This window comes from Oryctolagus cuniculus, chromosome 11 (assembly GCF_964237555.1).
Source record: "Oryctolagus cuniculus chromosome 11, mOryCun1.1, whole genome shotgun sequence".
NCBI lineage: Eukaryota > Metazoa > Chordata > Mammalia > Lagomorpha > Leporidae > Oryctolagus > Oryctolagus cuniculus.
This window is the reverse complement of record NC_091442.1, coordinates 26,489,923-26,505,972: the sequence shown is the minus strand read 5'-3', so window position 1 is coordinate 26,505,972 and position 16,050 is coordinate 26,489,923. Positions and strand designations below refer to the sequence as shown.

The window sequence follows — 16,050 nt, the reverse complement described above, 5'->3', positions numbered from 1 at the left end:
TCACAGGGCATCTGAGCTGCCCTGTCAGAGGCTCCCTCCTCAGGGCAGGCGGCGGTGCAGCAGCTAAGCCACTGGTTGGAGCCCCTGAGTCCCTGGCTTCCTTCCTGGGAGGCAGCAGGTGGCTTAAGTGGTTGGGATCTGGCCACCCATGTGGGAGAACTGGATTGAGTTCTGGGCTCCTGGCTGTTGCAGACATTTGGAGAGTGAATCAGCAGATGGAAGATTTCTGTCCCTCTGCCTTTCGAATAAAACAAATTTCAAATTATTTTAAAAAGAAGCTTGCCAAGGGTCAGACAGCTGGTGAGTGCTGGAGTCAGGACTTGAATCGGGCAGCCTGACACCAGGGCACAAGTTCTCAAGCGATGCAAAGTCGCCCCCCTCTTCCCCTGGGCAGGAGGCTCTCTATCGTGACCCTGGCAAGCGCAGCAGCCACTGCACCAGCCGTCGCCAGAGACGACAGAGCAGACAGAGGAGGAGCCTGGGCTCAGCAGTTCTGAGAGCCGAACAGACCAGCACTGAAGTCCACACCGTCTGCTGACTTCTGCTCCGTGAAACAGCTTGCTTTCCTGGTTAAGCCTCTCTGACTCAGAAACAACACGGCCACTGAGCCATCACTGCCTTGGGAAGGAGGGGAGAGAGTGCAGGAAGAAGACTGGGCTGCAGGAATCCATTCTCCAAACCCCTCAGCTGCGGTGTAGACATGACCCAGGACGCTGGCCCTTTACTGGGGCCACTTTTGTTTCAGATTTATTTTATTCAACAGGCAGAGTGACACAGGGATCTTCCATTCCCAGATGACTGCAACAGCCAGGATTGGTCCAGGCTGAAGCCCAGAGCCCAGAACTGCCTCTGGGTCTCCCACGTGGGTGGCAGGGACCCAAGCACTTGGGCCATCTTCTACTGCTTTCTCGGTGAGCTGGATCACAAGTGGAACAGCCAGGACTTGAACCAGTGCCCATATGGGATGCTGGCGTCGCAAGCTGTGGCTTAACCCACTGTATCCCAATACCAGCCCTGGGGGCCAGTTTTGAAGGCAGGGAAAACCAGTAAGAGGTGGGAGGAAGATAGAAAAGTCTCACAGACACAGAAGTATTGCACAGTCTCCTTTACCAGGCACAGAGTAAAACTACACACTCATGGTGTCCAAACCCAGAGCACTGGCTGGGTCCTGGACCCCACGCGTCCCCAGCACAGGGCCTGGGACATTGCAGGTGACTGTGGGACAGGCCCCACCGAATCCTGTCCCCCCCGCCTTGGTGCTCAGGTCAGGGGCGACCAGGGCAGACAGGCCTGAGCCCTCACCTCCAACCACAGCTTGAGTTAGATGAGAACCGGCCTCACGAGGGCTGGGCTCAGGCGCAGAAGGAGCAGCCCCTCATCGAGAGGCTGCAGCGGCTGGGAGCGCATCTCCCTGAGTTGCAGGCGAGAGGCCTGGAGCCTTTGGCACAGAGAAGCTTCCCTTTTCTGAAAGGTGCAAGTTCAAAGGCAGCAGGGTGGTTGTAAAGGGGACGGTCCCAAAGGCAACAGGACCTGTTGTCAGCTCAGGAGCTGTGAGTGGGGAGTTCGGTGTCCCTCGCTCATGGCTCTGTCCCCAGCCCCTGGGACAGGGCCAGCTCCCTGAGCAGCCAGGCCACACGGATGTGCACACAGCACACTTCCCCCCACCTAAAAGGCACTTAAGGTTTGCCTCAGTCCAAAGAGACAGGGAAAAGCTGGGAGACCCCCACCCAAACTCAATCCACGGTTTGCAGCTAAGGGTCCAGGAAGGCGGCCCTAGCCGTATAGACCCGCCCCCCCTTCCCCCTCCTCCTCCTCGGCCTCCTCCAGACCTGGCCCATCGGGGACCACCTGGTCAGCCTCCCAGAGGTGGGGTCGGGCCGGGGCAGGGGGAACCGGGTCCCCCCTCAGCCAGGGGTGCAGCAGGATGCCGGTGGCGGTGAGCCGCTCAACCGGCTCCCGGCGAAGGAGGCAGCGGAGCAGGCAGCGGGCGGGGGCCGAGAGGCCCTCGGGCAGGGCGAAGGCCCCCCGGCGGATCTTGCCGAAGAGCAGGGCAGGGGCCGAGTCCTGGAAGGGGTAGTGGCCAGCCAGCATGGTGAAGAGTGCCACGCCCAGGCTCCACACATCGGCCGCCTTGCCCGAGTAGGACGCCTGTGAGCTGAGGATCTCGGGGCCCACGTAGGCTGGGCATGCGTGCTTGTCCCACAGCAAGTCGTCGGGCCCGGTCAGCACGTGCGCGTCCTCCAGGTCCTCCAGCACCAGCTTCGTCCTGGGCCAGGGCAGACACAGAGGGCTCAGGCCCTGTCTGGAAGCGCCATGCCACCACCCCACACCGTCACCCCTCAAGAGCACCCATGCCCGAATGCCCGCTGGCTTTGGGCAAGAGCCAGTCCTCATCCTTCGCTGGCGAGGAAGCCCAGGCTCAGAGAGGTTAAAGCTTTTCTTGAAATTGCAGAGCAATTATGTTTAAGACCCCGGAGAGCCAGCGCTGTGGCGGAGCAGATTAAGCGGTCACCTGCGACCCTGGCATCCCATATGAGCACCATGTAAGTTTAAGTCCCGGCTGCTTCCTTTCCCATCCAGCTCCCTGCTAATGCACCTGGGAAGGCAGCAGAAGATGGCCCGAGTGCTTGGGTCTCTGCCACCCACGTGGGAGACCCGGATGAAGCTCCAGGCTGCTGGCTTCAGCCTGGCCCAACCAAGACCATTGCAGCCTTTTGGGGAGTGAACCAGCGGATGGAAGGTCTGTCTCTTTCTTTGTCTCTCCCTCCCTCCCTCTCTGGCACTCTTTCAAATAAATAAAATCAGTCTTACAAATTAGAGATTCCAAGAAACCAGGTGGTGAAGATGCCCAGCGGCTGGGTTTCAGGTCTGGCTGCAGCTCCCACGCCAGCTTCCTGCTAGTGCACACCCTGGGAGGCGGCAGTGGGGGCTCAGGGAATCCGGTTCCTGCCACCCGCGTGGGAGACCTGACTGCATTCTGGCTCTCAGAGGCACTGGGGGAGTGAGCCAGTGGATGGGGGCCTCTGTGTGTGTGTGTGTGTGTGTGTGTGTGTGTATGTGTGTGTGAAATAAGTAAAATTTATAAAAATAAAAAATAGGGGCCGGCACTGTGGCATAGCAGGTAAAGCTGCCACCTGCAGTGCCGGCATCCCATAGGGGTGCCAGTTCAAGTCCCAGCTGCTCCACTTCCAATCTAGCTCTGTGCTATGGCCTGGGAAAGCAGTAGAAGATGGCTCAGGTCCTTGGGCCCCTGCACCCATATGGGAGACCTGGAGGAACTGCATGGCTCCTGGCTTTGGATCAGCGCGGCTCCAGCCGTTCCGGCCAACTGTAGAGTGAACTAGCAAATAAAGACACCTCTCTCTCCCTTTCCCTCCCTCCCTCCCTCCCTCTCTCTCTCTACCTCTACCTCTCTTCTCTCTGTGTAACTGACTTTCAAATAAATAAATCTTAAAAATAAAAAATATATATATTTTTGACAGGCAGAGTTAGAGAGAGAGAGAGAAAGGTCTTCCTTCCATTGGTTCACCCTCCAATGGCCGCTGCAGCTGGTGCTGTGCCGATCCGAAGCCAGGAGCCACATGTTTCTCCTGGTCTCCCATGCGGGTGCAGGGCCCAAGCACTTGGGCCATCCTCCACTGCACTCCCGGGCCACAGCAGAGAGCTGGACTGGAAGAGGAGCAACCGGGACAGAATCCGGCGCCCCGACCGGGACTAGAACCCGGGGTGCCGGCGCCGCAGGTGGAGGATTAGCCTAGTGAGTGGCAATGCCAGCCAAAAATAAAATATAAACCAAGACTTCTGAGAAGATCACATTGCCCAGTGATGTCTCGGGGAGGTGGCTGAGTGGGGCTAAACCTCTTAAACCAAGGGCAAAGCTAAAGTCCGTGGGGTAATAAAGGGGGAGAAACAGGAAGTGTGGGAGGCAAGAGTGCGGGCGCATCCCCGCGTCGGCTGTGTAGCCGTTCCTGGCTCTGCTCCCCTGGCTCCACTCCTTTAGTTGGCTGCAGCCTGCCGGGAAGGCAGGAAGGTGCCCCTACTGAGCTCTGGGCACGCCGGCTCTCACCCTCCGGGCACCAGCAGCAGCAGGTACCGAGCCAGCTGCTCCCGGGAGTCGCAGCGAGGCTAGTCTGTGCTTCCCCGCTTCTCGCCTCGGGTACCTTTCCCTCCCAGGCCTCCGTGTCCCGTCACAGCCCAGCTGGGGGGGTGGGCATCTGGGGCTCCACAGCCGTACTCACCTCTGGCCATCCGTGAAGACGAAGCGCCGCAGCTTGAGGTCACGCAGGACCAGACCATGCTGGTGGCAGTGCGCCAGGGCTGCGGCCATCTGGCGGAAGAGCGCTGCGGCCTCCAGCTCGGGGACGCGGCGGCGGCTGCGCACCAGGCTGTGCATGTCCCCGTGGGTCCGAGTGAAAAAGGCGTAGAGGTGCTGGGTGCCCGCCAGGACCTCAGCGGGCCAGGCCACATGCTGGTGGTGGGGTAGCCGTGTGTAGGGCTCCAGCACGGCCTGAGCCTGGGAAGCCGGGTACACCTGCGGACCAAGTATGGTGTGAGCACAGCGGGGGCACTCGTGCGCAGGCAACCACCAACCCTGCAGACACGCCCGGGGACAGGCAGGCACTGCGCCAAGCCCGGCCCTTGCTAAGTGGCTCAACCCACACACCGACCCTTTAAGGACAAGACAGGCTCCATTTCACAAGTAAGGAAGCTGGGGGGCCCCAGCACCTGGGACTGGAACCTGTGCACCTGCTACCTTGCATGACCTAAAACTTCAGACAATTGGGAAACGGCAGGTAACCCAAACAGGAAGGGAACCCTCAACACAGGGTAAATCCAGAGGAGCGGGGTCCCAGCCGCTCATCACCAAAGCTACTTCTTCTGGGACCATGCCTCCCTCTTTCAGTCACTCGGTCGCCAGCACGGAGCCCGCCTGGCCACTCGCTGGACCGACAGCCATGGCCCCTGCCTTCCTGGTGCCCATGTTTCAACATGAGACGCTGGAAACAAGCCAACAAACTAGATATTTACAAATTCTGAAAAATGCTGTGATGGAAGGTGTGAGGATAGAGGTGTTTTGAAAGAGGACACCGATCTTAGGAAATGGAGACCGGACACAATTCTGGGGGTGCACTCGGTAATCCAGAGCCCCGTGTGGGCTAAGTTTTTCAGGTGGGGGCAGTGCGAGGGCCCTGAGGAGAGAACAGGCCTGACCCACTGTAGAAACCCAGCCAGAGATTACGGCAGCAAGCATGGATGGGCAGCGGAACAGGGACACCAGGGAACGGTGCCCGGCTTGCTGGGAAATCTGCTCGGGGTTTGTGGACTTTACAGAGAAACCTCGCCCGCACCCTGAAAGATGTGTCCCATTTTACTGATGGCAAAACCGAGGGTCCCAACAGGGAAGTGACTTGTTAGCCATCAGCCAGCTCATCAGCAGCAGAGCTGGTGCGCGCACTGTGGCTTGTGTGAATTGGAGCTCTCTGCACATGATCTTGACAGTGCCACAAAGGAAAAACAGGAGCACTGGGCTGGCGTGTGGCACGGCGCACAACCCTGCTGCTTGGGACCCCCACACGCCGTGCCGAGTGCCAGCTGGAGTCCCAGGTCCTCGCTCTCTGTTCTGCTCCCTGCTAATGCTCCTGGGAAGCTGTGGAAGATGACCCAAGGGCTTGGGTCCCTGCCACCTGTGTGGGACTCCTGGAAGGGGTTCCTGGCTTCAGCCTGGCCCAGCCACAACAGCCATCTAGGGAGTGAACTAACGGCTGGAGGACTTTCTGTCTTTCCCTGTCACTCTGCTTTTCAAATAAAAAATCTTTTAAAAAAAATAGAAGAGCATATACACATTTTAATCCGTGAACAAAAACTCAAGAGCAAACAAAACAAAACAAACCCACGAAAGCACAAAACATGGGCCAGCGCTGTGGCACAGCAGGTTAAGCTACTACCTGTGAAGCCAGAATCTCGTATGAGCGCTGGTTCAAGTGCCAGCTCCTCTGGTCCCCTATTCCTGTGCTTCTGACCCAACTCCCTACTAATGCACCGGAGAAGGCAGCAGAAGATGGCCAGAATCCTCGGGCCCCTGCAGCCACGTGGGAGACCCAGATGGAATTCCAGGATCCTGGCTTCCACTTGGCCTAGCCCTAGCCTTTGTGAGCATTTGGGAAGTGAACTGACAGATAGAAGATCACTCTCTCTTTCTCTCTCTGCCTTTCAAGTGAATAAATAAATCTTTTCTTTTTTAAATTTATTTAACAGGTAGAGTTATAGGCAGTGAGACAGAGAGACAGAGAGAAAGGTCTTCCTTTTGTTGGTTCACCCCCCCAAATGGCTGCAATGGCTGGAGCTGCGCTGATCCAAAGCCAGGAGCCAGGTGCTTCCTCCTGGTCTCCCATGTGGGTGCAGGGCCCAAGGACTTGGGCCATCCTCCACTGCACTCCCGGGCCATAGCAGAGAGCTGGACTGGAAGAGGAGCATCTGGGACTAGAACCCGGTGCCCATATGGGATGCCGGTGCCGCAGGCGGAGGATTAACCAAATGAGCCACAGCGCCAGCCCCAATAAATCTTTTCAAAAACTGGAAAAAAGGACACAGCTGTTTTCTCACGAAGTAGAAGGAAGAAATTACAGTTGGGACGGCACTGAGGAAAGAATCTCAACACAGAGTCCTTTTTTTCTGTATGACAAGCCGGGCCTACCTCCATGCCCTCCCACTTGCCGCACCTGCTGCCCGGAGGCCTTCCCCTGGACAGTGCTGGAGCTGCCTCCTTCCACTATGCAAGTCACCGCTCACACGACCCTCTGCCCCACCCCAGCTAAGCCAGCTGCACCCCTGATCTCCCACTCCCCTCACTCTTTTTAAAAAAGGATTTGTTTATGGGGCCAGCATTGTGGCATAGGAGGTTAAGCCTCTGCCTGTGGTGCCAGCCTCCCATACAGCGCTGGTTTGAATCCTGGCTGCTCTACTTCCCATCCGGCTCCCTGCCAATGCACCTGGGAAAACAATGGAGGATGGCTCAGGTCCTTGGACCCCTGCACCCATGTGGGAGACCCAGAAGAAGCTCCTGGCTTCTGGCTTCAGACTGGCCCAGCTTCTCTCTCTCTCTTTCTCTCTTTTCTCTGTATCTCTGCCTTTCAAATAAATAATCTTTTAAAATTTATTTATTTAAAAGGCAGAGATACAGAGAGGCAGAGGCACATTTCCCAGGTGCATTAGCCGGGAGCTGCATGGGAAGTGCAGCAGCCAGAACTTGAACCTGGCGCCCCTATATGACGCTGACACCACAGGTAGAGTTTTACCCACTACGCCACAGCGCTGGCCCCACTCCCACCCCCTTCTCTCCATTCCCAGCTGTTTGCCCCACCTCACTTGGGATCCCTGTTGTCTGAATCCCCGCTGGAATGCCAGTGTGCCAAGAACAGAGCAGGTCTGCCATCTGAGTGCAGTGTGGTGCCAGGCAGGTAGGGGGCGCTCAGGGGGTGAGGCGGTAATCAACAGAGACCGGCCATGGGTCTCCCTGCACACCAGCCAGAAGAGCTGGTGGTGTCTGGAGGGGACAGCTCAGGCCCCGCAGCTCAAAGGAACCTGGGGACGAGCGCGGGAGCTAGGTGAAGGCCAGGGATTTCTTCCTGGAGCCTGCCTCGGTCACTGCTCTTGGCACGGCCGCCTCTCCCCTGTGGGAATGAACAGGAACCTGGGAGGCAGAGTGCAGGCTCCCTTAAACACCTGGGGGAAGAGTCTGGGGCTACATGAGACAGCCCAGAGCCGAGGCAGAGCTGGCAGTCACAGCGAGAGGCGGGTGCAGCATCTTCTGGGGGAGGGACCTCAGTCCCCCTCCCTCTATACATCCCCAGGGAGATCCGGGTCGCCCTCTGCCTCTCCCAGGGGATCTGGGTGTCCCCTTTCTTCCTTTGGCCTGCCTGCCCTGCCCATGTCTGAAATACTTGTCCCAGCACAGGGCACAGAGCTCAGAGCTCAGCCTGCCAGGCCCACTTCCAGCTCTGACACTTCCGGGCTCTGTGCTAAGACAAGTAATCACACCTGTCTCAGCCTCGATGTTCCCTGTCTGCAAAGTGGGCTTGAGAATAGTAATTAGCTCGCAGGTTGTGTGGAATTCAGACATGATGGGCCCTGAGCAGTCAGCACATCCCTGAGTGCACAGTACATACCCACTGTTCCACTTTTTAGTGTCAGCTCTGGGCTGTCACACACAGGCTAAACCTCAGGGAGCCCCAGGCCTGCCAGTTTCCTAATTTTTGCCACGAACCCTCCAACTTCTCTACCCGGTACTTTGCCCCAGGAGCCAGGCCCAGTGCTCGATGACTTCATGTATGGCCCTTCCCCCATCTTGTCCTCAGTCTTCCCATCTGTAAAATGGCCATAGGTTGAGTCCCCGATCACCTCCAGGGTGCCGGGAGTTTTGACGTCTCACCACATCTCACCCTTCTCCTGCGCAAACTCCTCCAGAGGCTGCCTGCAGCCCAGCGGAAGCTCACCCCTCTCTGGAACTCCCTTCTCCCACCTCCACCCAGTTAACTCCTACTCACCCAGCTCCTATTCAGCTGTTGCTGACACCCCCCTTTGCCAAGCGTCTCCTCTGTCCCCCCAGCGCCCACCCGGCAGGTCTAAGCTGTGAATTCCCACAGGGCTGGGACCACGCCTGGCTTCCCTCCCCGCTCTCAGAATAAACACAGGAATAACTGAAGGCAGGGGCCTCCGAGCACTGTGGCAGCGCCTGCAGCTATGGAAGAGGGTGGCCCGGGCACGCACCTTGCAGGTGTACTCCACGCCTGTGGGCCGGTGCAGGGCCCGGTAGGCCCGCCCACCCTCCTTGGGCTCCAGGAGGACATAGGGCCCAATCCGGGAGGCAGGGGCCACAGCAGGTGCAGGGTCAGGGCTCAGGGGCAGCAGGCACGGGGATGGCCCAGACGGGGGTCCACTTCGAGCTCGTTTTCGGATGGGACACCTGGTGTCTAAGTCATCGTCCAGCTCCAAACGCTTCTGCTTCTTCTGGGAGGGGGGACCCCCGGAGGCTGCCGCTGGGGAGGCTGGCATCTAGGGAAAGAAGGAGAGAGGCTCTAAGGTGAGGCTGTGGTGGTCCCCATTCCCTGCCGGGGCGGGGTGTGTGTGTGTGTGTGTGTGTGTGTGTCCTCACACAGAGGGAGCCACTGGCAGCATGTTTTTGTTTGTTTAAGGTTTATTTATTATTTAAAAGGCAGAGTTAGAGTGAGAGACAGAGAGGTCTTCCAACCGTTGGTTCACTCCCCAAATGGCTACATCAGCTGGGGCTGAGCCAGGCGGCAGCCAGGAGCCAGGAGCTTCATCCGGGTCTCCCACGCGAGTGCAGGGGCCCAAGCGCTTGCGCCATCTTCTGCTGCTTTCCCATTCGCAGGGAGCTGGACTGAAGAGGAGCAGCTGGAGCATGAACCGGTGCCCACATGGGATGCCGGCGCTGCAGGGCAGCGGTTTAACCTTCTGTGCCTCAGCACTGGCCCCTGGCAGCTTGTTTTAAAATGACAAAGTACACTCCCTTGTGTGTGTGAAAAAGTGTCCCACTTTATCCTCCAGTTAAACTGCTCACAGGAAAATAAAATAGCAGAGGCTTGCGCCCAAAGACAAAAGGCAGGACCTACTCAAATGTCTGGCCGCTAAAACAGAAGGCTAAAACAGCCTGGGCAGTGGAATACTACTATACAGGAGGGGGAGGGGAGAAGAGGGAGGGGAGGGGGGAGTCAGGGGGGAGGAGAGGCAAGGAGAGAGAGGGGAGGGGAGGGAAGGAAAGAGAGGGAGCAAGCAAGGAGGGAGGGAAGGCAGCAGGTAGGTGGGTGGGTAGGTATGGGCTGAATGCAGGACCAACAAGAGGCCGGTTGTCCTGGGGCAGTGCAAGTGCTGAACAATCCCCCTACACACAGCGCGTGTACCTCGTGTGTGTCTGTACACAGGGACAGGTCTGGAAGGACCCAGACTAAACCGGCCCCGGTGGGAGGAGGAAGCGCTGTGGTAGACAGGCAAGGCAATTTTCTCCTTCAGTGCCTTCAAAGTTCTGCCCTCAGTGACTGCATTTCAAAGCAGGCTATTTCTTTTCTCCAAAGCCTCAAGAGCCCTGGGTGGGCTGGGTGGGTCTCTCAGAGGCCCCAAGACTCCGACCCCAACGGTAGGGGTGAGGGAGGATTCTGGCAGCTTACACCAAACACCCCCTCCCCGCCCTCAAAAACACACGTGGGGCGGGGCTGTGACACAGTGGGCTACGCCTCTGCCTCCCGTTAGACATCCCACACGGGCTCCAGCTGCTCCACTTCCTGTCCAGCTCTCTGCTGTGGCCTGGGAAAGCAGTGGAAGACGGACGAAGTGCCTGGGTCCCTGCAGCCCCGCGGGAGGCCGGGAGGAAGCTTCTGGTTCCTGACTTTGGATCAGCCCAGCTCCGGGGAGGGAACCAGCGGATGGAAGACTTTTCCGGCTCTCCCTCTCTCTGTAACTCCACCTGTAAATAAATAAATAATATCTTTAAAGTGCGCGCTCTCTCTCTCTCACTCTCACTTTGTCCCAACCCGGCAGGCGGGGCCAGGCACACCACCAAGTGCATACACCTGGCCCCTTACGGGCAAGCGCGGACACACGCGGGCCCAGCCAGCTCCCCCTCCCACGGCAGACCCCGAGGCCACACGCACGCCCGGGTGCCCGAGGCTGGTCAGCGACCTCGCCCCGCCTTCCGCAGCAGGCTCCTCGCGTGGGAGCGGAAGGGGTGGCTGCGGGTGTGCCGGGCCGGAAGGTGCCGCGGAAACTGAGGGGCGGCCCCAGGACTGGGCGGAGTGAGTCCGAGGGAAGGAGGCGGGACCCAGGGCCGGGAGGCGTCCCGCGTCCCGCCCCCCTTGCCTGCGGACACCCAGTACCCCGCGCGCCGGACCCGCAAGCGCGGAGCAGGGTACCTGCCGACCAGACCCGGCGCGCAGTGGCCCCGCACGCGGCGCTGCGTCCTCGCTCCACTCGCCCTGCACACGCACCCCCTCCAGGGCGCCCAGTTCCGTCCCGGCGGGGTCCCTCGCGCCGGGGGCCCCATCGTGTGTGCCCGGCTCTCCCCACAGCTCAAGAGTGCGCTCAGCGTGCACGGAGACGCGAACTCCGGAGACCGCTCCACCCAGGCCTCTCCTCCCACGGGCTCACGCGGGACTCGCAGAGCCTCGCACACTGCCACACACGCAGACCCTACAGCGTCCCCACCCGGGCACAGGCACACACATACAAGCAAGCGTACGGGACCACGTCGCCCCAGACCCGCGGGATCCCTCGGCCCCCAGCACCCCCGAACGACGGAGTTGGAAGTTGAGTGAGACACGCGGACGCCCTCCAGCCTCCGGCTCCGCCAGGCCCCCTCGCCCGCCACCTTACCCTGGCGTCCCGCCCTGGTCCTGGCTACCGCCGGCGAACAGGGATCCCGGTCCCGCTCCGACACGGGCCTCCACCAGAGGACGCGTGCGCTCGGAGCGGCCGCGGCTTTCCGCACGAGTGTCTGGCGGCCCCGCACGAGTGTCTGGCGGCCCCGGCCCGGGTGATGTAAACCTGAGCTAATCCGCCTTCGCCTGATGCCCTCGGGCCGCGGATTGCACCATCCGCGCGCCCCGCCTCTCCCGGGGCCGCCCGAGTGCGCTCCGCCCGCCGCCCCGGGGACCCTGCCTCGGCGCCGGCCGGCGTCCGCGCCGGAACCTCCGCCCTTGCAGCCGGGCGGCCGCTCGAGGGCAGACCCGTAGCCGCTGGCTCGGTCGCGGCGCAAACGGTGCGCTTCTCTTTCCGGAGCCTTGATTCCCAGCCGCCAGGGGCCGAGAGCAGCTTCCCTTCTCAACGTCACCCTCTCCCCTCTGAAAAGGAGCGGAGCCGGGTGTCCCGGGCGCTGGCGCGCGTGTGCGGCGCGCTCCCGCCGTCGCCGTGCGGGGCTGCTTTGGGAGAAGACCCGGCACGCAGGGATCGCCTTTCTCCCAGATGCGCCGAAGCGGCCCTGGAGCTCTGCTCAATCAGGCTGCAGCGCTGAGCCAAGAGCTCCAAAGAGCCAGTGCGGTGCCCTGGGGAGAGCGAGGTCGGTGAGCGCCCCGCCGCCATCCGACGGGGGCCGTGCAGCCCAGTGGTTAGAGCCACCCCCGCAGCGCCGGCCGTCCTAGGCGTGCGCTTCGCCTTCCCAGCTCAGGAAAGCTGCTTAATGCCCTGCCCCAGGGTCCCTCTCCATGAACCGGTCTCACAGTAGCGCTCACTTCAAGGCGTCTTTGAGACGGTTAAATAACTTACTGCTTGGGGCCGGCCTTGGGGCCAGCGCCACCGGTGCGGCAGGCATCCCATAGGAGGACCCCGCTGGAGTCCCAGCCGCTCAGCTTCTGATTCAGCTCCCTGCCAATGCAGGATGGCTGCGGAAAGTGGCCTGAGTGCTTGGGCCCCTGCAGCCCCGGAGGGAGACCTGAATGCCTTCCACCGCTGCTGCCAATGTTGCTGGGGAGTGAACCAGTTCATGGAACGTCTCTCCTCTCTCTCTAACTCTGCCTTTCAAATAAAAAAAGTGTTTTAACAAATATAGTGGGAATTTAAAAATACAGTAGGTCTCTGTATCTGAATTCATCAGTGTCAAAAATAACCCCTCCAGGGGCAGGCACTGTGGTGCAGCGGGTTAACGCCCTGGCCTGAAACGATGGCATCCCATATGGACACTAGTTAGAGACACGGCTATCCACTTTCTGCCCAGCTCTCTGCTATGGCCTGGGGAAGCAGTAGAAGATGGCCCAAGTCCTTCAGCCCCTGCACCTGCATGGGAGACTTTGCTGAAGCTCCCGGCTCCTGGCTTTGGATTGGCGCAGCTCCAGCCATTGTGGCCACTTGGGGAGTGAATCAGAAGATGGAAGACCTCTCTCTCTCTCTCTCTCTCTCTCTCCTCTCTCTGTGTAACTCTTTCAAGTAAAATAAATAAAAAATAATAACTCCTCCTGCCAGAGCTGGATGGGAGACAGGCGGCACCACCCTTGTCTCCCTGGCTCCAGAACCCCAGGGACCAGCTCACCTAGGTCTTGGAAGCTTTGGGGCACCCTAGGGGACTCTGGGGTCTCATTTCACTCAGTGGCTCCCCAGGTGGGGAGGAATGCATGAACTCATTTCCTACCCCAGGACAGGTGGGGAGACCCCGCTGCTGCAAGGGGCTGGGGGTGGGATGGGTCTGGGTGGCCATTCCTGACTTTGTTGCACGCTGTGTCACGCCCTGTTCTGAATGCTGGCTGCCCAGGTGACCCATCTATGCATCCACAGATCAGGAAGGAGACTGAGCAAGAGAATAAAATCAACAGCCAACATACTCTGAAATAGATTATAGAAGTGCCATGGCCGGCGCCACGGCTCAGTAGGCTAATCCTCTGCCTTGCGGCGCCGGCACACCGGGTTCTAGTCCCGGTCGGGGCGCTGGATTCTGTCCCGGTTGCCCCTCTTCCAGGCCAGCTCTCTGCTGTGACCTGGGAAGGCAGTGGAGGATGGCCCAAGTGCTTGGGCCCTGCACCCCATGGGAAACCAGGAAAAGCACCTGGCTCCTGGCTTCAGATCAGCGTGGTGCACCGGCTGCAGCACGCCGGCCGCAGCGGCCATTGGAAGGTGAACCAACAGCAAAGGAAGACCTTTCTCTCTGTCTCTCTCTCTCACTGTCCACTCTGCCTGTCAAAAAAAAAAAAAAAAAGTGCCATGCATGTTCTTGACGTGAAGGGAAAAAGTAAAGCAGGATAGATTGGTTCCGAAGCATCACTGGGCGTGGCTCTTTCTAGTAGGGGTGGTCACAAAGTGGTGTTTAGGGGTGGGTGCTTGGCACCGTGGTTGCAGTTATGCTTGGGATGCCTGTGTCCCGTACTGTGGAGTGCCTGGGTTTGAATCCTGGCTCCAGTTCCAGTTGCAGCCTCCTGCTAGTGTGCACCCTGGGAGACAACAGGCGATGGCTCAAGTACTTAGGTCCCTGCCCTCCAGCTGGGAAAAAATGGGTTGAGTTCCTGGCTCCCAACTTCAGCCCCAGCCATTGTGAGCATTTGGGAGTGAACCAGCAGAGCAGCTGGGAATCGAACCGGCGCCAATGTGGGATGTCCATAGTGCAGGCAACACCGGCCACCATGTGGAAAGGTAGTCGCTAGACCGAGAACTCCCAACACATGGTCCAGAGGGTACCACAAAGAGAAGCGTCTGGGCAGACAGATGTTTAGTTTGATAGGTGTGTAGCTTGCCCCCTGCTCAAGTGTAGTTTGACCTTGAGCCTCAGTTTTGTAATCTGTAAAATGGGATTAATTATACCTCCCTCGCATTGCAGTCATCAGGATTAAATGCATCAAGGCCACCTCCTGTCATAGCCAAATCACATTCCTGGGTTCAAATCTTACCACTCAGACATTGGGCAAGCTGCACTTCCTCTTCTGTGAAGCAGGAATGATAACAGTATTTCCCTTATTGGTTTGTCATAGAACGTAGTGGCTCTTTGTGAAGTGCCTGGGATAGAAGTGCTATATGAGCAGCTGTCAAAAAGAAAATCATGGCTGGTGCTGCGGTGTAGTGGGTTAAGCCACCACCTACAGTGCCGCATCCCATATGGGCGCCAGTTCGAGTCCCAGCTGTTCCACTTCTAATCCAGCTCCCTGCTATGGCCTGGGAAAGCAGTAGAAGAAGGCCCAGGTCCTTGGGCCCCTGCACCTGCGTGGGAGACCCGGAAGAAGCTCCTGGCTTCCGGCTTCGGATCAGTGTAACTCCGGTGGTTGCAGCTAATTGGGAAGTGAACCAGCAGATGGAAGACACACTCTCTCTTTCTCTCTCTCCTCTCTCTCTCTCTCTCCTCTCCCTCTCCCTCTCCCTCTCCCTCTCCCTCTCCCTCTCCCTCTCCTTCTCTCTGTGTGTAACTCTGACTTTGAAATAAATAAATCTTTCCCTCTCGCGGCTCAGAGCCCTGGGTTCCCAAGCACAGCAAGCTGGGTATCTATCTACTTTGGTCCTGAGGAGCTCCAGGGCTGGCAGAGCCGCTCTGAGGAAGGAGAGGAGGCGGCGGTCCAGAGCCCCACCTCGGCAGGAACGGCGCCCACCCCACCCCCCACCCCGGCCTCCCCTCCATGCCCCCAGTGCCACCCTGTATCTAAAATCCCACTACTGGTTCCCATAGCTTTGCATCTTTGCCCATTCTTCCCACCAAAATAAGGCCTCAAATTTCCGGCTGGATTCTGGGTCCCACTGGAGCCCCATGGGACTGTGGGCAAGTCACTTCCCTGTCCAGGGGCTCAGTTCTCTCACCTGTGAAATGGGGGGAGTGGGGTCGGGTGGTGTCCAAGGTACAGGGTGTGGAGCAGTGGCGGGCACCGGAGTCTCAGGCCTCGAGACCAAACGATGTACACGAATCATGCTGGGACGCATTTCTTCCCTTTCGTTTTCTTCCTGTTCCTCCAACTGCTCAGAGTCTCGTCTAACATGTGCAGCATTTCAATGTCTCTGTCGTCAAGGACAGAGGAGCTCAGCTCAGAGCCTGCCGTGAGGAACGGGACCTGGCCAGAAACCAACAATCTAGTTTGCTTTCCGGTTGCGTGATGTTGCAGTCACCTCCTCCTCCTCCCAGCAGGCGCTGGCTCTGGGATGGGAGGCCCCCCCTTAGGCGAGCGTGCTGCAGCAGGTGCCTCCCACACTGCAGGGTCGGCATTGGAGACCCAGCGCTGTTCCCGTTGATGCACACTCTGGGAGCCAGTGGTGACCCCTAGCATCGTGGGGGAGACCTGGACGGACTTCCCATAGCGGGCCATCTGGGGATGGACCGGCAGATGGGAAGTTTCTGTCTTGTTCTGTCTGTCTCTCTTGCAAATAAATAAACCTTTTCTTAAAGAAAAAGAACTCGGGTTTTCTTTTTAAAAATGAGCCGACTGGGAGCCAGCGTTGTGGCACAGTGGATTAAGCCATGGCCTGTGATGCCAGCCCTGGCTATTGCTGCCAACTTGGAGTGAACCAGAGCACAGAAGGGGTGTGTGTATCTGTGTGTGTGTGTGTGATTCTTTCAAATAAATGAATGAATCTTTTTTTTTTTTT

The 16,050-nt window shown here is 58.8% G+C and overlaps 1 protein-coding gene across 3 annotated transcripts; it reads right to left on the bottom strand.

The window, feature by feature from the left end:
• Nucleotides 1-1,090: 1,090 nt before the first annotated feature.
• Nucleotides 1,091-15,397, bottom strand: TRIB3 (tribbles pseudokinase 3). 3 transcript variants are annotated; one of them, XM_070051423.1, is made up of 4 exons: nt 15,271-15,397; nt 8,767-9,051; nt 4,239-4,531; nt 1,091-2,266 (listed from the first exon to the last, which is right to left on the bottom strand). In XM_070051423.1, exons 1-4 carry the CDS (start codon nt 15,388-15,390, stop codon nt 1,774-1,776), a joined length of 1,191 nt encoding a protein of 396 aa, XP_069907524.1. In that variant the 5' UTR covers nt 15,391-15,397; the 3' UTR covers nt 1,091-1,773. The 3 variants fall into 3 exon arrangements, with proteins under 3 accessions (XP_069907524.1, XP_008254396.2, XP_069907525.1); XM_008256174.4 differs by lacking the exon at nt 15,271-15,397 and adding an exon at nt 11,383-11,607; XM_070051424.1 differs by lacking the exon at nt 15,271-15,397 and adding an exon at nt 10,665-10,723.
• Between the last annotated feature and the right edge of the window lie 653 nt (nt 15,398-16,050).

Bases quoted from the DNA above. Each gene is read 5' to 3' on its own strand.
- TRIB3 (XM_070051423.1), bottom strand. From the start codon at position 15,390: ATGCGTCCCAGCATGATTCGTGTACATCGTTTGGTCTCGAGGCCTGAG. The intron at 9,052-15,270 runs GTGAGAGAACTG...TTCTTTCCCTAG, and splicing joins CCACTCCCCCCATTTCACAG to ATGCCAGCCTCCCCAGCGGC. The intron at 4,532-8,766 runs GTGCGTGCCCGG...CTTGGTCCGCAG, and splicing joins GCGTGGAGTACACCTGCAAG to GTGTACCCGGCTTCCCAGGC.